Here is a 25117-nt window from a genome sequence, read left to right as displayed (position 1 = left end):
TCGTATATGATTCTGCATCTCCACCCGCTGTATAAATTACAGCAATGCTGCACCTTGTCCTCATTGATATTGCAAGATAATTGATTTTGTTTAAAGGTTTTGTATTTCCGTCGTCTGCTGTTACAGCAGGACAAGACGCATTGTCCTCATGATGAAAAGTGTCTGTAAAGATGCTGTTGTGAACTGATCTGAAGAGTACCACGACTTTGAGTGCTGTGTACGATCTTTGTGGTTCAAAGGATGTATTTATTTATTTTTGCAAGTCTTTCCCATCAATAATATAAAATGACTATGGATTGATAAAATCATGATAATGTCATTTTAATTGCATTTATATATTAATAAATAAAACAGATTACGACTTTAACTTACCGAATAATTTCGACAGCTTGATGGCGTTCTGCAATAGTCATTCTTGTTATAAGTGCGTAATTATTTTATATAGGGCAAGCTGTGACAAAAACTTACATGCTCTTGCAATGCGAGCACATAGCCTATTTTTACAGGTGCACAATACTAAAATTTATGTCGAAAAACATCAAATTTTATGTTGTTCATTGTCGTTTATCTGAAGAACACGATTAACTTGATGTAATCGTACAATGTATAAAAAAATAATGTAGATTTTCTCTGAATATATTCACAATTGTATACATGGTATGCGGGTTGCTTCTTTTTGTCAAACAATTACTCTTCCTTAAAACATTATGTCACCTTATGTAACGTTACGATAAATATGTGTTATTATGTTTTACTTGATTGACCATTATCAAATAACCTTTTTTTCAGCGATTGGTCGGACTTTCAGTGACACCGACATTCCATATGTCATATGACAACTTTCCAGGCTTACCGGCGGGTAGAAATCCTCAGGCGCCACTCCGTGCATTGGGCAGGTGTAAAGGGCCGCCGTCCTTTCGTATGGAAGCTAGAAACCATCATCATTTCAATATTCCCGGAGATATGATTTCTTTAATTCTAATTCAAATATAACAATGTATTTTAATTTGCAGGAAATATCCCCACTGTACTTGTTTTTTAATGGTTTAAAATTAATTTGTCGAATTAGTTTTGGGTATTTATTTATTGAGTTCACAGCCAACTATACGTATGATTTTCAAATTATTGAATATTGCTGTTACCACTGAATCTTTGTCCATGTTTCATTCCGTTGTTTTTTTATCAATATGTTGTATGATGATTGATCTAAAAACCTATTTGACCAGCTCCTTTATTGGATGCAGGTACTAAATTAGGCATGTCAAACGTAAACACTTGTTTAAGAATAAATTTTAGTCAACAATGTAATTTTATTTTTGAATATGTAATAATTTAACAAATACACTTAAAAGCAGTTGCTGTGTTCTAAAGACATTTAATGAAAAAGGGAAAAATACATTTTATGTAAAAGTATGTACGATGTAATGTTTTTGCAATATTTACTGTGTGCCATAGAAAATACATTTTAAGAAAAGGGAAAAGTTTTTAAAATAAGGTTATAAAAACTTGAAACAGAAAATAATATGTATTGTAATGTCATGTAAGCAAGATGATAAATGTATAAATGATAAGCATTGAAACATAAAAATCTTCATAAATTAGAAAAGACTCTTTCTTGTCTGATGACCATCTGATGTCCGTTTATGGATCGAAAATCAGGTGAAGTGCTGCATTACAATTCGGTTTTGGGCGGCAAAAATCAACCTGAAATATATACAATGTAGAAGTAAAAGTCTCTTAAGTACTGGAAGAAAGGACTATACACGAAATATCCAAACAGTGTTAAGATTTTCAACGATCCTCAAGAATCAGATAGTGGTGTAACATATGAATTTAAGAAAGTTTAATGATCGTATAGAAATGCACGATGATGTTACATATGAATTTAAGAAAGTTTAAAGATCGTATAGAAATGCACGATGATGTTACAATTTGATTTAAGAAAGTTTAATGATTCCTCTAGAAATTCACTGTTACGTTACAATTGGATTTAAGAAAGTTTTATAATTACACAGCGGTGTAACAATTAAATTTAGGAAAATTAAATGATTCTACAGAAATACCCTTTGATGTTGTAATTGAATTTAAGAAAGTTGGATGATTCTAAAAAAAATAACGATAGAGTTATATTTGAATTTAAGAAAGTTAAATGATCCTACAGAAATACACGTGCGTGTTACAATTGAATTTAAAAAAAATATGAAAGATTCTATAGAAATAGCCGGTGGTGTAACAATTCAATTAAAGAAAGTTTAAATATGATCCTACAGAAATACTCGGGCGTGTTACAATTGTATTCAAGAAAATTAAGTGATTCTAAAGAAATACCCGTTGGCACATTTGAATTTAAGAAAATTAAATTATTCTATAGAAATGCACGATTGTGTTACAATTGATTTTTACCCAAACCTTAGGAACAAGAAAAACAATCTAAAGTCATAAAAGTTGCACTATTCTAAAGACCAATACGGTGATGTAATAATTAAATGTAACAAAGTATGAGAAGCTTACATAGCGTGGGTATCTCGGCATGCACATGCACTCTTTACACGGCATCTCTTTAATCGTGTGGAATTTGTGGTCTAACGGTATAAATATCTTGATCAAATCAACGGCGACAAAGCAGCCTGGACCTAAGAATATATAGGTCGACATCAATGTCATGTCAACATTTCACGTGCAATGAAAGCAGATACAGCCTTAAATCTCACAGCATAGAACTTTCATGATCACGTTTGCAACTTTTGGCACATGTACCTTCGTTTCGTATCGATTTATGAGGCAAAATTTATTAAACGTCGTTTTGTTTATTTTCTAACCAAATCAGAAAACAAACACGAACAGAAGGCTAGGATATTCAATTCTTAAATTGAATTGATATGTCTTTATTGACACGGAAAAGTGCGTTCATTTTTTATAAAGTATTTCTTTGCTAATAAATAACAAAGAAGATGTACATACTTACCATTAGGTGTATTTTCTGGCGCGGTCTCCTTCTGCACGGTACATTTACAATTTTTGGATTGTTTGTTGATACAAGGATTTCCTTTCTTTTTGTCGAGACACACTTCATCAGTTTTGCACACGCTAAAATAAATACCATCTATATTAAAACACATTCTCTCAATTCAAATACATTCATTAAATGCATGTGGTTGCATTCACTGATATAAGATAGACAATATCATCACTTTTTACGCGAGACTATTGAGTTCTTCTTCTATTGTATTTTGGAAACCGAGTCTGCAATTCATATGTTATTTTGTTGTGATCAATCCTTCCGAGAGATCACTTTGTTTCCAGAATTTTATATAACATTATATAAATTCATTATATAAAAAAATATGTTAGAACAAAAATATATGTTTCTGCTATACTTACGATCTTCCGAGCATATCCTCGCATCCTTTCACTGAAAATAAAGCAAAAATATACTTCTACTTTGATAAACATAACAATAGTAATAAGTAAGTTACAAAATGTTAATGCACTGATATTTAAGGTATAAATATAACATGGGTATATATTTTTTAGTTGCTCGGCTTAAACCTTCGTCAAACAAGTCAAACTGTACAATTTCAAAATGGTTATTATTGTGGCTATAGAAACACTGAAAGCTAAAATTACAATGATTATCTTTTTCGAATTTCAACACTTAGTTGTTGTTGCGTTTTGACGTCCCACTAACACTGTTCATGTCATTTGGCGACTTTCCAGCTTTATTGGTGGAGGAAGACCTTAAATGCTCCTCCGTAAATTATTTTAGGCACAAACGGGCACCGTGCAAACACCGACGTTCCGTAAGTTAGCTAGATAGATAGCTTCTTCATTCCAAAGAATCCAAAATCCGAAAACACAGCGGTGAAAGGCAAGTGGTTTTTGAGGTCAATGACCTCAACCTGGTCATGGACGCCCCCTCATCAGTTAGACTAAGTTGAAATTAACCAATGTTTATCAACTGACCTTTTAGTTTCTTGCATTTACACTTTGGTGACATGTCATAGGGTACACATAGTTTCTTCTTGTCCACACACGCTTGCTTTGAGTTGCATTTTCTAAAAAATAGTACTTTTGGATCAGATTTAGATTAATTCATTCTTTAAATGTCATAGACATTATTTTAGATATACATGTATTATGATTATATCTAGGTACATAATGTTATGAACATAAAACATTAATACGGTAAAACGCAAAGTATGCATAGCAAGAAAAAAATGTTTCAGTGTTTTCAATATAACTGTTAAATATAATTAAGGGTTTAACATTTAAGAATCAATAAATTAATCAATCTTATTTGTGTCCAACAAATTTCTTTTTTGTGGTCTTTGCGGTTGAAGATGCATTACCTTAGATCGTCTTGTAAATGAAGATATTGTATCGTATTTGTTTTCTACTGTTTAACTTTCTGAAAGTTTTTTACACGCCTGATGTGCATGGTTAAATATGATTTTAAACTCTGTTTTCAAGCTGTTCGGTAATATTTTTTACAAAAACTCCTTTAAAATTTTTGACATAGTTCCATAGAAGTAATGGCCCCCCCCCCCCCTCAAAAAAAAACCAAAAAAAATTCAATTAATAAAACAACCCTTCTAACAGTTATAACTAAACTTAAGTAAAAAAAAGCTGTAACAGATTAGACACATTACCTACCGTATATGTTAAGTTCTGTGAACTATCACAACAAAAATTACCAATTTTATACGAACAAAAACAAGCGAGGTTTTACGCACGCGTAAAATGGCTGAACAGGAATGGTCAGCTGTGCATTAGACACCTTTAGAAGGGCAAAATAAAATGCTACCTAGTCGAATGTCTGTTTAGATCTGCGCAGTTGTTGGAATTAGGGGAAAGCGTTACGACACGAAAGTTCCATTACGGCCGTACAATAAATAAAATATCAATTTTGATCATAAATATAGTATATAAGACATTAAAGACATCGGGCTCGTTACAAAATCGAACCAAAATAAAACAGCACTCGTGTGACTTCGCTTTACAGCTATCCAGCTAGCTCACGGAACGTCGGTGGTTCTACTCAGGTGCCCGTTCGTGCCTGAAATAATGCACGGAAGGGCACCTGAACTCTTCCTCCACCAGAAAAGCTGGAACGTCGCGATATGACCTATACTGTGTCGATGTGACGTAAAACCCAAACAAACAAACTTCGCTTTACTATATAAAAGACGCCTTGAAACCAGAATGATGTCTGCTTAGCACTATCCAAATCATCTCAAAAGAAAAAAAAGCTTCCTCAAAATGAACTTGTTAACGGAAAGATTGAAAAATTCTGATGTTTTATGACAGTGCAATGTAACAGCTCTTATACCGATGCGATTTCGCCAAATCCTTTAGGTGACGCATGATTTAATTTTAACTTTGCTTTCACGATTTTCAAATTTTGGGAAAAAACCCCAACAGGACAGTTGAAACCGGTCCATTATTTAAAAGGGAAATAAAAAAACATTGTTTTCTCCATTTAAAGGGAAAAATGTAAAAAAAATTTTTTGGGCCAATTTTTAAAAAATTTTTTCATGAAGCGAAAAGATGATGTATGTGAAGGTTTTTATTAACAAATCTATAATCATATAATACACGGCTTCGCAGCCGAATCACAATTGAACCTAAGTCATTTCCTACGTAACCCACACAAGCCCAATTCAATTCATAAACGACATTAATTAATAAATAGGTGCACGCTAAGTATGTAAGCAGCGGAGTGCGTTTGTAAGTGAGTGGTTGGCGATGCCTTCAACTGTTGAGCGTCCTCGTTTTTTAACAGTTCTTGTGTGCTCGAAGGAAATTAAGCTCGGTATAGTATCGCATTTACTGATTTGCCTTTGGTGACAGCAGCTTAAATGGCGAAACCCAGAGGTGTGAAGAACATTGAAAACATTACACTCTAGGAATTTATGGTCCGCTCCCAATGCAAATTTTGTTACTTTCTTGCCCAAAAATTATTCTTTGTTTTCCATTTAGGCTCACCTATCAGCAGACGCCATTTAGGCTCACCTATCAGCAGACGGATCACATATCTTGTACACAATTTTTAAATAACATTTAAGAATAATACGATCTGCTCCAAATGAGATGATATCTATGACGCAGCATCTTGTTTCAGTAGCAACTGTTTTTTTAAAATTCTAGGAATCATCAGTTATAGATAGTCTATTGAGATGAACGCATATTTGAATTGAATCTCTTTAACCAACGAACAACTATTTTAAATGATTGGTGCGATTAGCAAAGTGAAGCTTACAGTGTATCTACTCAATAATATTAATTTACTTGATTATTTAGCGGCAATTTTTCTCGACGCATAATATTATATTTTTGAACAATCGCGTTATTTTCATTACAATTAATTAACTTCTTCGTCGATCTTATTGATAAAATACATGTAGTTAAAACACTTTTTTCAATATCAAATGCTTAAATATAATTTTTTAAAGTCATTAACTCTTCTGAAACAAAACAAAACAAAAAAAATACTATTTATTGCTAAATACAGGAACAGTTTAATATAAAGAGAATACTGTGAAATTCTTTAAAATAAATTGTATAACAAAATAAAGCAAATTAAAATGTCTTACAATTTTCCTTGTTTATCTAAACATTTTCCAACTGTTTTTGGCTTTCTTTCCCTTTTTGCTTCCAAATAATTTAAAGCCAAAAATAAAATAATTAAGATGCTGCAAACACGAATTCTGTGTACCATTTTAACTTAAGCAATCTGGTATTCAATGTTGAATAAATCCGTATTAATACCTGTCTGAATATTTTGTTATGTTATGATCAGCAACACCTGGCTACACTAACAAAAATGACGGGGGAAAAACAAAATCTTTATTGATTAATGCCAAGATAGTTGTTTTTAGACAAAAACAAAATACTTATTGCATTACAGATAATCAGTTTGAGGCCCGCATGGAAGATCGGGAAACTGAATGTGTTAGCCTCATAAAATAAAGTCGTTACTTACTTACTTACTTACTTACTTACTTACTTACTTACAAATCTTTGCAAAAAACCCAGCATCCGGTTCGTTGTTTAACGACAAAGAGATTTGTATGCACAATTAAGTTGCATAAATCTGTATTACCAGTATTAACATTCCACTGAATTCATACTAAATACTTCAATCAATGATTGTTTCATGTAAGGAGAATTTATCTAGTTCGGATAAAAGAATTATGAAAATACCATGCCGATAAAGAAAGGACATGCCCTGTAACTATGTCACATACCGAAACAAGATGCAATGAACTTGGGTTGTATTTCTTGAACAGTAGTCTCTTGGTATATATATTTCATATAGACCTCGACAAAGAAAATTTAAAGAAAAATCATAGAAAAAGTAAATTAGGAATGACAGTTATTATCACTTTACGCATAGTTGTTTGTGTCTCTCCAAAATTACTCAAATATGAAATGAAACACAATTTTTGTTGGGGATGGTCCTTGAGTGTATTCATTTAAACTGTATAGATATTTTGGTTTAAATGAGTGATGTTTGGCATATAAGTGTGCAAGTCTTTTTCGTAAAAAAATTGTTTTATCAGTTCGTTTATGGAATGCCGGTAGGGACATGCCAATTTGCTTATTTGCCAATTGCTGAATTGCTCATTTGCTAATTGCCGATTTGCTTATTTGCCAATGGCTGATAGGCTTAATGACAAATTTGCTTATTTGCCAATTGCTGAAATGCTAATTTGCTTATTTGTTAACCGCTGGTTTACGTATTTGCTTATTTGCCTATTGCTAATTTGCTTTCTTGCAATAGAAAAAGTTTACACTGTGCCGGAAGTATATGGAACATCTGACTACAGACAACCAGTTGAGTCAGATCTGTTAACTTTCACCAACAGTATTCTTGTAAATTTAGTGTTTTTCCAAGAATACTGTTGGTCAATGAATTTAATTGCAGTGATGCCTACGCAGATATATGTCTACAACTGATGGCTGACATGTCCTTGAGAACACAGACGCTTGGGGTCAGATCCCGTACCCCAACGTGATACGTGCCCCTGTAAACACTCTATTAAAAATATTTTAATATTTAAACGCGAATTGGACATCGTTAAAACTGATTTTCAAACAATTTTTACATATACCGGTATGAAAAAATACCATATACCACCAAGTCTCAATAAAGTACTTAATGGTTTTATCGTTGTAACGAATTACCAATTGTTATTTAAATAAATGTTAAAATAGTTTTGATATAGTGTTTACAGACGCGTATCACGTTAGGGGCAGGATCTGACCCGCCAGCATCTGTGCTTGAGAATGCCTCATAATGTGTTGCAGCTATAGATCTGTTTGTGCAGCTTAAGTCAGAGATTGGTGGCATAATAAACACTTGATTAGTCATATATAAGTGAAAAATATTGGTTAAAGATTGAAAATAAAAGAACTTGAAAACAAAACTATTTATTATTTTATGGCATATAAAATGTCGTTATTCTCAGCAGATTTGTCACAGAGGGCCTCATTTTAGTGGTACGAACACATAGTATCACGAATGATTCATTTGGTGCATGCTTAACACGGGTGTTTGTCTTTGCACTTAAGCAATAGGCTTTGTTTTTAGCTCTGTAAGATTTTGAGATCACTTATGTCAGTGTGTTGCATCAACATTTTGCTTTGGTCAATGGTTTTGAAATTTGGTCACACTTTTCCATTTTTTCATATTGTACATTTTACATGCTATCAGGTGACCATGACCATGATTAGGGTATAATGGACAAAGCCTCTTGAATATTGTGTATATGCATGCTGCCTATTTAACGCTTATGTGAAGTAACAGTTAGATATTACGCAATAGTAACAGAGATATGACAGAAAAACAAAGGTTTCTCAGTACAATACATTGGTGACCTTGACATTCAGTATATAACGGGCACAGCTTCTTCATGTACATGTACTTTGTATGCATGCTTGTAACTCAAAGTTTATGCAAAGTTGCAGTAAGATGCACGAATCAGCAAAAGTAACAGAGATATGACAGAAAAAACAAGTTACTAAGAATAGCATCCCTATTCTCTGAATAGTGGAGCTAAAACGGAAACTCAAGATAATTAAAAAAAACAACTACTTTCTGAAACTGAATTTTCTTTTTTTCGAAATTGATTAAAATGTATCCCTGTCTTTTCTACCTATATTCTAGGTAATGATGGATTGATCATAATTGTCACAAGTTATAATTAACAAAACCTTATAAACATAATATTAACATGATATATAGGTTCATGAGCTGAAATAAAGTCTACAAAAGACTTGTTATTTTATATCAAACAAGAACTTAGCGAGTCGCACGTTTCGCCTGACAATAGCATAAAAAATTATGTATGCATGTGTAAGCAAATAAGCAATTAGCAAATAAGCAAATTGGCAAATAAGCATATTGGCAAATAAGCAAATTGGCAAATCAGCAATTAGCAAATAAGCAATTAAGTAGTTGGCAAATAAGCAAAGTGGCATGTCCCTACCGGCATTCCATAGTTCGTGCACTGTTTATTTATTTTTAATCTTTTTTTGTTGTTGTTGCGGTTTTCGTTCTTTTTTACCTTTCCTTTTAATATTGTTTTTGGTTTCGTTTTACAATAATAATATATGGACAGATAGGAACTTTATGTAAGTAAGAAAATGTACGAAAAATGACTGTTTTCCATCATTATATTTGCTTATACTGTTATACATAATAATGGATATTGTGTAAGACTGGTACTGAAACGCTACAAAGCTTCAAAAATTGCCACTAGAAAGCAAGTGAAGTTACTGTAAACAGAATATACAATGGCCTATGTATTGTCACTTCTATTCCATTACATATACAACAAATTTTGCTCCATAAATATGGAGTTTGTTTTATACGGAATGCATCTTTTTAAAAGAAACATGTAAATAGAAATGGAATTTTCGCTATGATATAAATCATACATAGATTTGTTTTTGTTTGAGCAAGTCCGACACACAACGTTAACGCCATGATAGCTATCACCAACGGGTTCAAGTTAGTATTACACATACAATTCTAGCTATTAACTCTTTGATGTTTAATTGAAAATAATATCATCTAAATTATTTACACGGAGAGACATTGCCTCAAAAATATTAGTTGTTCTGTTATTAAACATTTATGTTACATGTTCAATATTATTTAATGAAAAGTCATTATAGTGTTTAGAGTGTTGATTTTAAAGCACAAGGCACTGAAGTTGAGTTCTGTTTTCAAAAGGCAAACCGATGTAACTTTAAAATGTTTTGTCTCGAGTTATGGATACTTGTGCAATAGGAATACCTCTATCACTACCAAAATAGAGGAATAAATGAATTCTGAAACAACGCCCAAAATGACAAAATTGTAAATGTTGCAGGCTCGGATTGATTGAGCCTGTTCATAGTACTAACAAGTGCAAGTTACCATCCACACACCTAGCTCCGGCTTCAGAAGAATACAAAAATTAAGCAAATTGGTAAATATTGAATTAATATCAATGTTTAATCAATAAGATTGAACACTTTTATTTTATATGAATGACATATTTCTTGATTTATTGAACAGTAGAACAGCGCATCAATACGCATGCTCAGTCTGAGAACTATATTTAGAACGCTATATAAGGAGCTTCGTTAGCCCGCTGCGTCCTTTTCGTTCTGGAACTCTGTAAGTAAAGGTAAAAATCTTAACAAATTAGGTTTTTAATTTCCCACCCTCCCGCAACCCTTTTTCTGCTGTGCTTTGTTTTACATTTCAGGAGCCAACAATCACCCTACACTTCGCCATGATTGGGACAAATCTGGGTGACGGAGTACTTAAATTACAGACGATTGCTAATTGGAAAGACATTTGTCAACTGGATAGCAACCATGAATAGCAGGATATTGTTCTAAAATTAATCAAGCTTGCATCTTCAGGTCCATGTATTTATTGTATATAACAAAGCAAATTTATGAATAATCATGTAATATGTTAATTCAAATAGATATTTTTTTTCGTTTGTTTTATTTCCTCAGTATTTATATGTATTTATGGACGCCAACTACCTTTAATCATATCTTATAAATAGTACTCGGAGAAAAGTATAAACAACATACAAGAAATTTACGTTTAATATCATTTATTGTTCATATTTTATGCAAAATTTATTGCAATTTATTCACGGAATAAACATAACAAGAGAGAAGGAGTTAATATGGTCACTTTTCAACAAAAACTGCAAGATTCAATTACTTCGTGTTTGATTTTGTTACCTGTTGAGGTAGTTATAGCAAGGCATCTTGTCCTCATTGATAATGTTAGATACTGTTGTTCAATATGTGCGAAAAATAAATGATAAGGACTAGGAGATGTTGCACAGCTGACCAGTAATCTGTTAATATTTACAAGTTTTAAATAAATTTGAATTTATAAACTTTTAACTCTATTTTAGGCACATGTTTAGGACCCCAGTCAATTCGTTAGGTTGTTGGATAGCTTTATCACATGAAAGAATGTAAAGCCCCTGACATATAACTTCATGAATTTTACAGTCAGATGTTCCGCTAGCTTAGCTTATTTTAAAGATAATGAGTATGCGACTTTTAGCAAAATACCATAAAACGTGTACACCACAAGTTTTCCCTTAATTGAGTAAACTATCTCTCAAATTTTGTTTTATTTACGACATATTATGTTTTAACGTTGCTATGACCGTTGGATACTTGTCCATGAATTTATGACGGTGTAGTTTAGATAGATATGTTATATGATGATATATCCAGATACATATATCCAATAACCTAGCTGGGTGGATAGAGCTTCATCTACTTCAACAGTCATGTAAAATTACAGATTGATTTGGCAAATAACTTAAAAATCAACATTAATGTTTTTTTGTAATGTTTTTTTGAATAAATGGAAAAGATAATACACATAAAACACATAAGATTTTAAACACATCTGAAAACAGCAGTTGTATAATTCAAAGGTGATCTAAGGAAAAACATTCACTCGAAAACAATCAAGACAATTCTTTATTATATAAAAATTGTGAACGTTGAAATTGTATTTGTAATGAGCCACACAAAATTAATTTTAACATGTTTTGTTTCCGGGTGCCTTGTAATACAAGGGAAACAGAACTTTCCGAAAAAACTATGTGCTGTATAAAATCAGAAATTTAAGAAAAGGGCACAGTTTTTGAAATAAGCTTATGAAATTTCAAAACTTAAGACAAGTTACATTTTTTGATATTATGTTAGCGAAATGATATGTATGTAAATGATAAACATTGAGACATAGAAATCGTCATTTTTAAGAAAACATAAATTCCTCTCTTGTCTGATGATTGCTCCAGGATTTTCGCTCTAAGGAACTTTGACAAACAGGTGAATTGCACCGTTACAATTTGGTTTGACGCGGCAAAAATCAACCTGAAATAGAGAGTAAAAATATCTGAAACAACGGGGAGAATAAACAAGATATGCAATGGAAATATCCAAGCAGTATTTAAAAAGATAATGTTCTTGAGAACAAATACGGTGATGTAATAATTAAATGTTATTAAGTATAAGAAACTTAAATGGAAACGTAACACTACATGGCAACATAATGCCGTATTATGGAAACATAATTTCGGTATCATGGCAACAATATGTTTGTATCATGGCAACATAATGTCGGTATCATGGCAACATAATGTCGGTATCATGGCAACATAATGTCGGTATCCTAGCAACATAAAGTCGGTATCATGTCAACGTAATGACGGGATCATGGCAACGTAAAGTAAGTATCATAGCAACAAAATGTCGGTATCATGGCAACATAGTGTCGGTATCCTGGTAACATTATGTCGGTATCATGGCAACGTAATGTCGGTATTATATCAATGTAATGTCGGTATCATGGCAACATAACGTCGGTATCATGGCAACGTAATGTCGGTATCATGGCAACATAATGTCGGTATCATGGCAACGTAATGTCGGTATCATGGCAACATAATGTCGGTATCATGGCAACATAATGTCGGTATCATGGCAACATAATATCGGTATCATGGCAATATAGGAACGAGAAAAACAATCTAAAGTCATAAAAGCTGCACTATTCTAAAGACCAATACGATAATGTATTAATTAAATGTAACGAAGTATGAGAATCTTACATAGTATGGGTATCTCGGCATGCACATACACTCTTTACACGGCATCTGGTTTATAGTGTGGAATTTGTGGTCTAACGGTATGAATATCTTGATCAAATTAACGGCAACATAACAACCTATACCTATGAATATGAATAGATCGAAATCAAGCTATGAAAGCAATGCATTAGAAGAATAAGATCAATGAGTCCATGTCAAACACCAATATTTAAAACACATAAGAAATTATGTCATCTCAAATGAATGACATGATGTTAGAAGTGTCCGTATGTCTTGAAACCCACATTACTATTACAGCAAAATAAATGACATCCATTGTACAACACCAGTCCATGTATATATATTCTGTTGGTTACTTGTGAAAAAAATGGCAATTGCTGCATAGATATCTAGAAAAGCCTTTAAGATGGACTGGCTGCCGAGATATGGCGTAAAGAACAGATAAAAGAACACAATATTAGGACAGGCAGACATACATATAACTTCATTTGGCCATAGCTCCTTTACATTTATTAGGCTAAAACTAAATATATTAATCATAATAATCACTGAAAAATGTTATGAAACGTCTTTTGATTTTTTGTTTATGTGCAAGGAACAATGATCCTCAAATATGCTTATTTATGCAGTCCTTTTTAAGTTACAGCAATAAAGTTTAGTCATATTTTGCTGTTTGCGTTTTGGCTTTGGTATTAGCGATTTAATATTTTGCATAAAAGACAAGTATTCCACATTTGACTAACTTAATCAAAATTAGTTTCGTGCGCTATATCCTTTAACAAAGCAAAATACATTTTCATAATATGTTATAACAAGTTATAAAGCAATTGTTTGCACTTTCTACGGGAAATATCGCTTCTTGGACTAATGTACCTTTAATAGTTCATACCTAAACAAGAAAACGAGAAAACAAACAAAAACAGAAAGCAAGGATATGCAAATCTACAATGTTATAAATTTTATAAAACATTTCATCTTTGACAATAAACAAAGAGTAGGTATGATATCTGTTACCTTTAGCTGGTGTATTTTCAGGCGCGGTCTCCTTTGGCACGGTACATTTGCACCCTTTGGATTGTCTATTATTACAAGAATTCCCAGTCTTTTTGTCGAGACAAACTTCACCGTATTTGCACACGCTGAAATCAAATATGAGTTTTAAATTCCATATATTGATATAATTAGTTTTATCAATTCGAATACATTCAATAACAGTAGCATAATGTCACATACACAGAAATAAGTTTAATAAAATAAAACATTTCAAGTAAGAATAATAAATTAATTTAGAATTATAATATAATGTAAAATAAATCATTTGAACAAAAACCTGTCAGAACAAAAAAGTAAGACCCAATATATATGTTTCTGCTATACTTACGATCTGCCGAGCATGTCCTCGCATCCTTTCACTGAAGATAAAGTAACAGTGAACTCTTTTATTACTTTTTTAATAAACTTACTAATAAAAGTAAGTTACTAACAAGATAATCATGAAGTGAAATACGAACTTATAACATCTTTTTGGTTTATTGGGTTTTGTCAAACAGAACATTCACAAATTGCAATGCGATATGAGAGTCATTATCTTTAGAACTAAAATGCACATAAATGAGCAAAAAAATGATTCAATTGTTTCTTTCTTCGTGTAAAGCATAATTTTGTAAGAAAGGGGTTCTTATCCATTTCATCAGTTATACAGTTATATAAACGGGATCTTCACAATTTAAAACAAACCAGTAATACAGAAACTTTTGTCAAAAATATTTATTTGTAATTGTTGATAGCATGGAAACATAAAGGGGATAGCATGACACAAATAAAACGACAGCATTTAAACATAAAGCCAAAAGCGAGACACAAATATGACGACAGCATTGTAACATAAAGCCAAAAGCCAGACAAAATATGACGACAGCATGGAAACATAAAGCCAAAAGCAAGACAAAAATAAAACGACAGCATTTAAACATAAAGCCAAAAGCAAGGCACACATATGACGACAGCATGGAAACATAAAGCCAAAAAGCAAGACACAAAAAAACGACAGCATTTAAACATAAAGCCAAAAGCAAGACACAAGATGACGACAGCATGGAAACATAAAGCCAAAAGCAAGACACAAATATGACGACAGCATGGAAACATAAAGCCAAAAGCAAGACAAAAAAAACGACAGCATGGAAACATAAAGCCAAAAGCAAGACAAAAATAAAACGACAGCATGGAAACATAAAGCTAAAAGCAAGACACAAATATGACGACAGCATGGAATCATAAAAGCCAAAAGCAAGACTAAAATATGACGACAGCATGGAAACATAAAGCCAAAAGCAAGACACAAATATGACGACAGCATGGAAAAATAAAGCCAAAAGCAAGACAAAAATAAAACGACAGCATGGAAACATAAAGCCAAAAGCAAGACAAAAATAAAACGACAGCATGGAAACATAAAGCCAAAAGCAAGACAAAAATAAAACGACAGCATGGAAACATAAAGCCAAAAGCATGATACAAATATGACGACAGCACGGAAACATAAAGCCAAAAGCATGACAAAAATTAAGGCGACAGCATAAAAACTGAAAGCTGAAAACATGACAGTAATACGTCGGCAGCATGGAATCGTAAAAGGACATAGCATGAGAACAATGACAAAAAAAACGACAAAAACAATCTAAAGCCAAAAACACTGAACTTTTCGGAGAGTAACCGATGTTGATCAACTGACCTTTGAGTTTCTTGCATTTACACTTTGGTGACATGTCATAGGGTACACAAAGTTCGTTCTTGTCCACACAGACTTGCTTCGAGTTGCATTTCCTGAAAAAAGTCGTGACGTTTCAAATATGTTTTAATATATTTTAATAATCTATATTAGGTTGATACGGGTATTTCTATAACTTTTATAAAATCATTTATCTGTAATATTGATTATTCAGAATATAAAACGATAGCAATATTAACTGTAATTGTTGGAATACGCGTCTAAAATACAATGAAGGGTTGAACTAATGTGATTTGATAAGCTGATCAATCGTGATTAGGTCCAAACAATTCTATAGTCGATATTTTGGGAAAATATTCATTTCAAGGTAACATCTTCTAATCAAGTTAAATATTATTTAGCAGACTGGGCATTTCATTTAATCTTTTGCATGATTTCTTTCATTTTTTCCATAGATTTTTACACAATAAGTCTATGTATTATATTACTTCATGATATTTTTTATGATAATTTATGCTTATGTTTTTGATATTTATCATTTTTTGCAAGTTCGAAACTTTATTTTGGAACAGAGGCTGTATTTTTTGTAGTATTTCTTTTTTTAATTAACAGATTTATACAGGCCATGTATGTCTGTAGTGCAAATCATTTTGCTAACATAGCATTTATACAAAAATACATATGAGGAAATCTATATTGTAAAATATTGCTTGCAAAATATAGAGGAAAATATTGAATACAAGTCTGAAATATATCATTTAGAATTGCAGATTCAAATCCCGTCAAGGGCAAGCCGTTGTGACTGTGAGAAAGATTTTTTTACACGGGTATGTTCCATGACCTGATCCGATAGTGTTTCTATAAGAATATAGCGTATAGAACAAAACTAGCTTCTGTATAATACAAAAAAAAACTTATTTTTTCTAATTATTTATCATTTTTATTTTATTTGTATTTATTTTTTATACACAAATGACATAAGTTTATATCGATTTATTATGGGTTTGCTATTTTTCAAAAAACAATCGCTTAGTTTAAAAATATTTTTTACGTTAAGTATAATAATAAACATACGAGGAATGTTCAAAAAATTAATATGAATGCAATTTAGCATATTAAAATGTGTTTTTGATTGTTATTGATTTCAATGATAACTTTACTCAGTTCCCTTGAGGTATTCACTTCGCACAAACACTTAGCATACGAAGTTTCAGTCCTTTGGCGCGTTTCGTAGTCTATTCTGTGTATAATATGAAACACTGGATTATTGCAGAGCGATATAAAATTTTCTACCTTAAAGCCTTTTATAAGTCTTAGGTACACAAAATGTCACACGGGCAAGATCAGCCTTTACTAACTTGACTCAACAAACAGCACCTGAATGGTGGACCTTAAGCTATGAAGAATATTGCAAACATTACATTCTCGAAACTGATAATGCAAGGTATTTTGCCAGACTTTATTGAACAAATTTATTCTGAAATTTTCATATGGACTCAATGAAATATCTACCATTAAAATAACGTTTTCTAATAGCATGATCTGCTCCTAATTAGATACCAATATACTAGCTATTTGTTTTACGGTGCACCTTGTACCATTATCAACTATTCATTCACCATAGCAACTGTCAGGGATTGCTGTGTTCAGCTGACAGTCATATGATGGCTCTGTTGAGACGAATGCACATAAAATATATAGCAACGAACAGAATAGATTCTTAAAAATATCATAACCATCTGCGAACAGCCATTCTTAACATTATACCGTATTTCAACAGCGTACTTGAACTGTCTGTCTACCTACCATTATTGTTTAAGCATACAAAAGTAATCAATGTTTAGACAACGATACATTTAAAACCATGCAGGTAGTTAATATTATCTGCTCAATAATTTTGATTTTCTTGTGACTTCAAATCATTGAGCGAGATAATATTCTAAATGCATACATATCTGAACAATTGCAGCAATGACGTCCTCCTATTGATAACATAGTTCAAACACCTATTAAATATTGTTGTTAAAGTTCATAATCGAAAATTATAGAAATAAAATTACAAATTCTAACAAAAGAAGTGTATTGTGCTACAGAATACTTGACTAGGTAGAGATAAAACAAAAGGAATATTGCAATGTAACAGTTTGAAATAGATTTTATAAAACAAAATGAAGCAAATAAGGATGTCTTACAATTTTCCTTGCTTGTCTAAACGTTTTCCAACTGTTTTTGGCTTTCTTTGCCTTTTTGCTTCCAAGTAACTTAAAGACAAAATAAAAATAATTAAGATAGTGTAAACACGAATTCCGTGTACCATTTTAACTTCCACAATCTGATATGATCAAATCACTTCAATGCTGACTAAATCCGTATAAATATAGTTTGTGTACTTTGTTATACTTTGTTACGAACAGTAACACCTTGCTACAATAACAAGACTTACGAAAAACACTAAAACTTTATTGATTAGGGTAAATTGTGGGGCAAAAGAACATGATACTTATTGAAATAGAGATAATCAGTTTGGTCAAACCTTTGCTTAAACCCCAGCATCGGGTTCGTTGTTTACCGACAATGAGATTTGTACGCATAATTAAGTTGCATGAATTTGTATTACCAGTAATAACGTTCCTCAATATGCATACTTATACCAAAAACGCATGACTTTTCATGTAAAAGAAACATATCTAAGGCTAATAGAAATAAAATGATTGCAGGTCACATTCGTTGGGATTTATAATGGAATCCTTTCTACGGTCATTCGCACTTTATCGTACAGAAGTATTAAGCAGTACCTTGCGAAAGTGAACGAAACTGCTTGTCCAGGAACATTGTGGTGGCTAAATTGTACACTGGTGAATCAAATGTGGCTCGCAACCGTTATGTGGAGAGTACACTGCAAACACCCACCACAAATGATTTACAAAAATACCACAACAAAAAGTGCATGCGCTGTGCACCAATACGCAAACATGGTATGCATTCAATACAGTGCCATCAGTTAATATATTCTTAAAGTGATTTTAATATTTATACACAAAATATAACTCACAACCTGTATTTAACCAAATTTATTCCATACATAACAATTTTAATACCAATAATGCTAATCATTTATTTTAAACCAGCGATTTGTCACAATTATGCTTGTCTGTGGTAAGTATTTCTAGACACTATAAAATTTTGTTAGATGTGCAAATATGTCAAGAAAAGTTTGAAACAGTAAAAAACTAAGTAGACACATGTTCGACATTTTCTAAAGAATTTAATAAATATGGATTTCTGGGGCATAATGTGCATTTCACTTGTTGTTTATATAAAATAAAAGCATAAATGTGTATGTTTTAAATGATGAATATATTTAATGCCTAATATAAGCTAAATTTGCTCATACCTCAGAGAATTACCCTTGTTGCTGTAAAATATGTAATAAGCTTAGGAAAAAAAGCTTATATTGAACATCAGCATTTTCTACTTTCTATAACTTCTTAATCAATACATATACTATGGATTTACTAGTTTTTTCATTTGCCGGACACAATTGAAATACAGGTCTGTTTTATATCAATTACAGTAATTAAATTTTCCTTGGTATTTTATGGTAGGAACCTTACTGTTTCTTGATGCTTTCCCTTTTCCCCCTCCACCTCTTCCTAAGCATCATTGTCATTAGTAAGTAAATAAAAGCCTTTGTATCAGCTGTTGTTTATTATCTTGTCATCGTTTATCTAATCATTTGTAACAATTTTAAAATAGATAAAAAAATGGATTTTTTTAAAAAAGGCCCCCAAACGCAAAATTCAATATGTTGAAACCAGCTGAAAAAAGAAAAATATTACTGCAATACAAAATATATACATGTATTTAATACAGGCAAAATCCCCATTTTCAATGTATTTAAATTTTAAAATTTTAAACATTTTGCATTTGATGCTTTTCTAAATCCGATAAAGACTATGTTTAAAACCTTTAAAAGAATTTTGTGGTTTTTAAATTTGTTTATTTATACATGTATTACTTTGGGTCACCCTTCCCTTGCTAAACTTTTCAATTTCATTGCATTTTCAGATATTACCGGAGCCTTTATTAAGTTCACAAACGTTTTGACTTTTTTTGTGCAGTTGTCGAAATCGGTTTAAAGGGCCATCTTCTTTAAATAAAATAACCAAAATACATGTATTATCATAAAGGTACATCAAACCCAAAACAAGTCAATGACCGCTCTAATAAGTTCTGGAATAAACTTTATCCTTAAGGTCATTTAGAGTTGCAGAGGTTCATAGTCGCCTTTTCTTGATATTATGACATTTTTGAATACCATTTCTATAACCGATATGTACAAAATGCGAAGAAGTAAAAGAGTGTAAATTGTTCTTGGAAAACATGCTATAATAATATAAGCACGTAAAGTACATTGGCGTCAGATGTAGTGACGAACTGAAACGTTCAGCTTAATAACGAGTTACGCAGTTCTGTAAATCAATTTATCACCGGGAAATGTAACATCTGTGTTTATAGCATCTTGTATTTAAGCTTATAATTATCATATGATTGAAACAATGACCTCAGTGTTAAATACTTACAGCTTAGAAACATAAAACATGGAAATCAGTAGGCGGTACTTAAGTGAATAATCTCAGTTTATATCATATCTTAATATACTCATATTCGCCTACATGTTGAATTTTTTTTTGAAAAATATTAAGCTTTCTAGGGCAAAGGTTTTCATCAAATAAAGTGCTTGCTTTACAAAAAATAATTGCAACTTCAGTACAAATATTATCAGAATCTAGATCTGCAAAAAAAAGCCGTTAATATAAAATAAAGAATTAAACAAAAACAGAAATTTAAAAAATGTTTCTAATTATAATTTATTTTAATAAACTACTTTTAGTTTTCCCCAATGTTAATATTTTTGTGTTCTACAACATTTTGAAAAGAAACATATATTAAAAATTCTTTAAAAAAAAAATTATTTATACATCCCAAAACCTTTTTTTAAATTTTGTTTCATTTTTCCCTCGAATAATGTTATGCTTGAGCACGGGATAAAAAAAACGGCAAAAATGGCCGTTCTTTTGAGTAAAACAGTTCCCCAATCCCCGGTTGTACAAAAGGGGAGAAATAACTTTTGGCTGAGTTTTTAATTTAAACACTTTTTTTTCGACAACCTCTGCTTTTTTTAAAAAGGATAAAAAATAAAAATCTTTTTAAAATTTTTTCCCATGTACCACTTTAAAAAGGTCTCATTTCGCCGGGCTACAGGACGTTATTGGAAATTCCACAAAAAGGTTATTATTTTTCAATCCCTATTTTAAGAGTTTTAAGGAGGCGGAATTCCCCGGGGTTCTTTTATTGGAATTACTGTGGGGCCCGGGACGTTTAAAATTTTAAGAAACATGTTTTTTTAAATTAAGCATACGGGCATCTGATTCAAAACAAAACCCTCAGGTTATGACCGTGTTTAAAAGTAAAAAAACTTGGGACCATTTTTTGAGGAATGGTCCCCCAGTGACATAATTTACTAGTCATGTGAAAAGAAGTTTCACCTCATATGATTCTAAGGTTCTACGGCCAGTCATGTTATGTTCTACGCCAGGTTATGGTCTTCCTTTTCGACTGATTCATCCAGGACCAGTCTTGCAATATACACAGAGTAGTGTCTGTCTATTTCTATTTCTTTAGTATAAATGAATCTTTTGTCGGCTGTTGTTGCGTTCTTGCGCAAGGTGCCTGGTTCGGAATTTTCAACGGCCTCCTCACCAGCATGATCTGCCTCAAACAAGTGTTAACAAAGCATTGGTCCAGGCGTTTAAGCGCCATACAGAAGAACAGTCATACGTTGCTGTTAAGGAGCCTAATCTTATTAAGTGCCTGGGTGTTAGGGTTTCTTCCACACTGGTTTCATGGCAGGCTTTCCTATCATTGCCTTAATATGTTCTTTTGTCACCCGTCCGGTTTTGCTTACCATGCCGCTCAGAAATGTGAACATATAACGTTTTTTATTGCGGGTGCGTTGAGTTCGTGGGACAAGACAGTTCAAAATCTTTTTAAAGTACGAGAGTTGTGTAACGCCCTACAAATTGAGATAACAGACACATCTTAAAGATTCTTTCCGTTATTTATATGAAAGGCGTTAACTGTATAAATTGTGATGCATTTTAGTATATACCGTATATTTGCAATGTGTTTAAAATACGTACAATACTGAATTCTGTCGGACGAGTACATAGCTGTCAAACCTATATTAGGTCAATATTACATCAATTTAAAAGAAAACACTAATAAAAATAGTGTTTTTGTATTATATTTATACTTTGAATACAATATGAATTTGATATGGATTTGATATGAAACTTTTGAACCCGGTAATGAAAACGAGGGTAGATAGAGTAAAATATGCAATTGATATGGACATTTTGAAATAGGGAAAAACGTGTCGAGATGGATTACAACAAGCATTTGATACGGGAAATGAAAACAAGGCTAAATTAAAAAGATTGGATCCATTGATGATTTACTTTCGGACATCACGTTGTGCAAATGCTAGGTCATGTATTCATTTTAGGCCTCATCCAAAACATGTGTGACAGCTGTGTTCTAGTCCAATAGGATTCGTATGTTATCGATAGGATCAGGAAGTAAAATTAAAGGTGAAATGAAATTTTTCACAGTCTACTTTTGAAAGCGACTTATATCTTATCAAACGTAGACATTATGTAAATCACGTAACGTGAATGCAGTTTATAATTACATTGGCTCATTTTATACACGGAACATTATATCTTTAAATACATAACTATTTTTCACTCCATTGTGTGTGTGTCATCTTAATTTGCACTTTGCTCACATTTTCATTCACTTCCCTAAAACGTGCGAAATTGCAAAATATATCCTTGAAAAATAAGTAAAAATTAAGACTTAAAAAGAACTCTCAAGTTCTGAAAATATTGACATTACTACTACTTTAAGGCATTTGATTAACAATATGCAAACAATCATGTGTTTTTAAAACATGAAAAAAATAGTTAAAAATCATTCACTCGGACGAGACATTTGACTAGTATTCAAATTTTTTTTTTATTTTTATTTGCTTGTCCATGTCTTGCCTCTGACATTATGCAACACAATTAACTATTTCAATAATCGCAAATGTCCATTTTTAGACCATGCAGCCTGCTAGAGTGTGTGTTTTTCTCAAATTTCATTTTCTTTTTCGCTCCATATGTTGTTTCTTTTTTCTTTTTTTCAGAGGATGAGGTCTGGCAACTGAATTGTACATCACAAATACACTGAATGTTTTATCTTCTACTGTGCATTTGTACCATGTATAATATTATGTAATGTGATACTGTGTTATATAATTACTGTTGACAACAAAACTAAATTTAATCATTTTAACATGATTGTCCAGTTATAAAGTTGTATAAGGTCTCATGAGACTTTGTCAGTTTATGTGCTACTAACAGTAAGTTGCGCACACCATGATGGTAGTTTGATGATATGTTGGTGTAATGTTGTACAGGGCAACTAGTATACCGCAGAAAGTAACTGGGAGACTGCATGGCATGGTCTGCACTGACAATTTGAAGTACATTACTACTCCACAAGTGCATCATTTGGAACAGGTCAACAAGTAATGACACCAGAATCACTAAAGGAAGGGAGTTTTAGATGGCCACTTCAGTCATCAGAGTCGAACCACTTCAAAAATTTTCAGTACACCCACCCTTGGCATCCTGCAAGATCTTGAAACAAAATATCTATAATCTTGCGAAATATTAAATTTTTGATTGTGTCAGTCTTTTATTCATGCTAAAGGTGCATACAATTATAATTAGATAACGGTTAACTATGTGAACAATTCTTAAAATACTGTGGATTTCAGTTAACCCATAACTTCATGAGCATTTTGTGAAAAATGGCTGTTTTCATTGAAAATCTCCCGTTACAAGTTCAAATTGCTATAAAACTATAAAAACTGCTTCAATACTTATCACACTTGGCACAAATGTTGACTGGACCATGCCTTTGTAACAACATGCTCAGGCTTAAATTTCCTGTTACCATGGCAACGAGGGGACATTTAAAATTGCCAAAAATCACTATTTTGTGTTGATTTTTCCATCAAAATTGCAACTTCTCAATGGGTTGAGATAGACTCAAATGCTTTTCAGCGTTGGTTACACGTTACCTGATGATTGATCTGGGATCATTTTGACCCTCTCACAACTCCAAAATTTTCTTGACGATGAGAGGGACTGCCGCCCCCTTCAACCCCCCCCCCAAACAGACGGGAACACATCCCTCTCCTGGCAACCCCCTGATGTATCTTTTGGTTGGGAGCTGCGCCGAAAAAGTGGTCACTTTTTTATCAACATTTCTCAAAGAAAACATGTGCTTTGGGCCCAAAAAGGACACTTTTTCACTATTTGAGGTGGGTGGGGGGGGGGGCTTCGAAAATGCGTTGTTTCGCGTTTGAAAAAATCTGAAATTACCCAAAATTGCGTTTTTTCCATGTTTAAACATGGCCTTACATATAAATTTGAAGAAAAATTGTTGTTTCGTAGAATTCTTAATTTTTTTCATTAATATATGAAAATGTGAACAAATTTTCTAAAATAATAATGCATTTATAAAGTCTTTAGGCAATTACACTCAACTTGTGTAAAAAAAGTATGTAAGAAATGTATAAATCTTTGTAAATTAACAAGAGGTGTAAAGGTATTTATGTACAGCTGTATATGTAAAACGTTCTACAGTCGTGACATTCCGTTGGTAATGTCTAAAATATGCAAGATAATTTAGGTCTGTAAATGGGACGACAGTGTTGTCAGCGGTTAACTGCAATTCTGTGGGAACTTGCAAGATGTCTTGACAGAGCATATCACTGCTAGGGACAGTGTACGCGCATCCTTTCTTAAAGCAGAGCAAAAGAGACACAACTTCTTTCTTAAATAGCATATAATCTTAAATTGTTTAAGTTTATAGTATGTATGTCCATTTAATAGCCGTTATATCTGTAATTTAAGTGATGTTTACGTTGATACAAGAGAATATTAATTCACGTCACTTGCTAAAAATATTTGGCTGTTAGATTTAAATTTACGTACATTTACAGAACTGACGTCATAACAATAGAATAACACGATTGCATGCTATTCCCGTTACACAATGTATGTGAACGTTTCTAAAGTACACGTCCTGAAATAGAAAATCGTGTACCAAATGG

At 32.3% G+C, this 25117-nt stretch overlaps 3 protein-coding genes across 4 annotated transcripts in view; 1 reads left to right on the top strand and 2 right to left on the bottom strand.

Moving 5' to 3' along the window:
* The window catches only part of LOC132720432 (NFU1 iron-sulfur cluster scaffold homolog, mitochondrial-like), a 43807-nt gene extending 23588 nt beyond the window's left edge, over window positions 1-20219 (top strand). The window contains exon 9 of the mRNA XM_060704579.1: window positions 20210-20219. The gene's annotated coding sequence lies outside the window, so the exon portion shown is untranslated. The remainder of the gene's footprint in view (window positions 1-20209) is intronic.
* Window positions 1441-6804, bottom strand: LOC132720421 (uncharacterized). Of its 2 annotated transcripts, XM_060704563.1 has the most exons (6): window positions 6594-6804; window positions 3964-4055; window positions 3382-3412; window positions 2966-3087; window positions 2512-2633; window positions 1441-1704 (listed from the first exon to the last, which is right to left on the bottom strand). In XM_060704563.1, exons 1-6 carry the CDS (start codon window positions 6716-6718, stop codon window positions 1642-1644), a joined length of 555 nt encoding a protein of 184 aa, XP_060560546.1. In that variant the 5' UTR covers window positions 6719-6804; the 3' UTR covers window positions 1441-1641. The 2 variants fall into 2 exon arrangements, with proteins under 2 accessions (XP_060560546.1, XP_060560547.1); XM_060704564.1 differs by lacking the exon at window positions 2512-2633.
* On the bottom strand, window positions 11148-18242 carry LOC132720420 (uncharacterized). The gene is made up of 6 exons (XM_060704562.1): window positions 18078-18242; window positions 15889-15980; window positions 14536-14566; window positions 14169-14293; window positions 13155-13276; window positions 11148-12417 (listed from the first exon to the last, which is right to left on the bottom strand). Exons 1-6 carry the CDS (start codon window positions 18200-18202, stop codon window positions 12352-12354), a joined length of 561 nt encoding a protein of 186 aa, XP_060560545.1. The 5' UTR covers window positions 18203-18242; the 3' UTR covers window positions 11148-12351.
* Window positions 20220-25117: the final 4898 nt, after the last annotated feature.

The sequence above is a fragment of the Ruditapes philippinarum genome, unplaced genomic scaffold (genome assembly GCF_026571515.1).
Source record: "Ruditapes philippinarum isolate M1 unplaced genomic scaffold, ASM2657151v2 ctg1599_1_1_1_1, whole genome shotgun sequence".
NCBI classification, from domain to species: Eukaryota; Metazoa; Mollusca; class Bivalvia; order Venerida; family Veneridae; genus Ruditapes; species Ruditapes philippinarum.
This window is presented reverse-complemented; position numbering and strand designations above follow the sequence as displayed.

What these genes read in the sequence shown, in the direction of transcription:
- LOC132720420 (XM_060704562.1), bottom strand. Translation starts at nt 18,202, where the DNA reads ATGGTACACGGAATTCGTGTTTACACTATCTTAATTATTTTTATTTTG. An exon ending in TTAGACAAGCAAGGAAAATT is followed by an intron (nt 15,981 to 18,077) that starts GTAAGACATCCT and finishes GACTTTTTTCAG; the next exon opens with GAAATGCAACTCGAAGCAAG. An exon ending in TAAATGCAAGAAACTCAAAG is followed by an intron (nt 14,567 to 15,888) that starts GTCAGTTGATCA and finishes CTTTATCTTCAG; the next exon opens with TGAAAGGATGCGAGGACATG.
- LOC132720421 (XM_060704563.1), bottom strand. Translation starts at nt 6,718, where the DNA reads ATGGTACACAGAATTCGTGTTTGCAGCATCTTAATTATTTTATTTTTG. An exon ending in TTAGATAAACAAGGAAAATT is followed by an intron (nt 4,056 to 6,593) that starts GTAAGACATTTT and finishes ACTATTTTTTAG; the next exon opens with AAAATGCAACTCAAAGCAAG. An exon ending in TGCCGAGATACCCACGCTAT is followed by an intron (nt 1,705 to 2,511) that starts GTAAGCTTCTCA and finishes TATATATTTCAG; the next exon opens with GTTGATTTTTGCCGCCCAAA.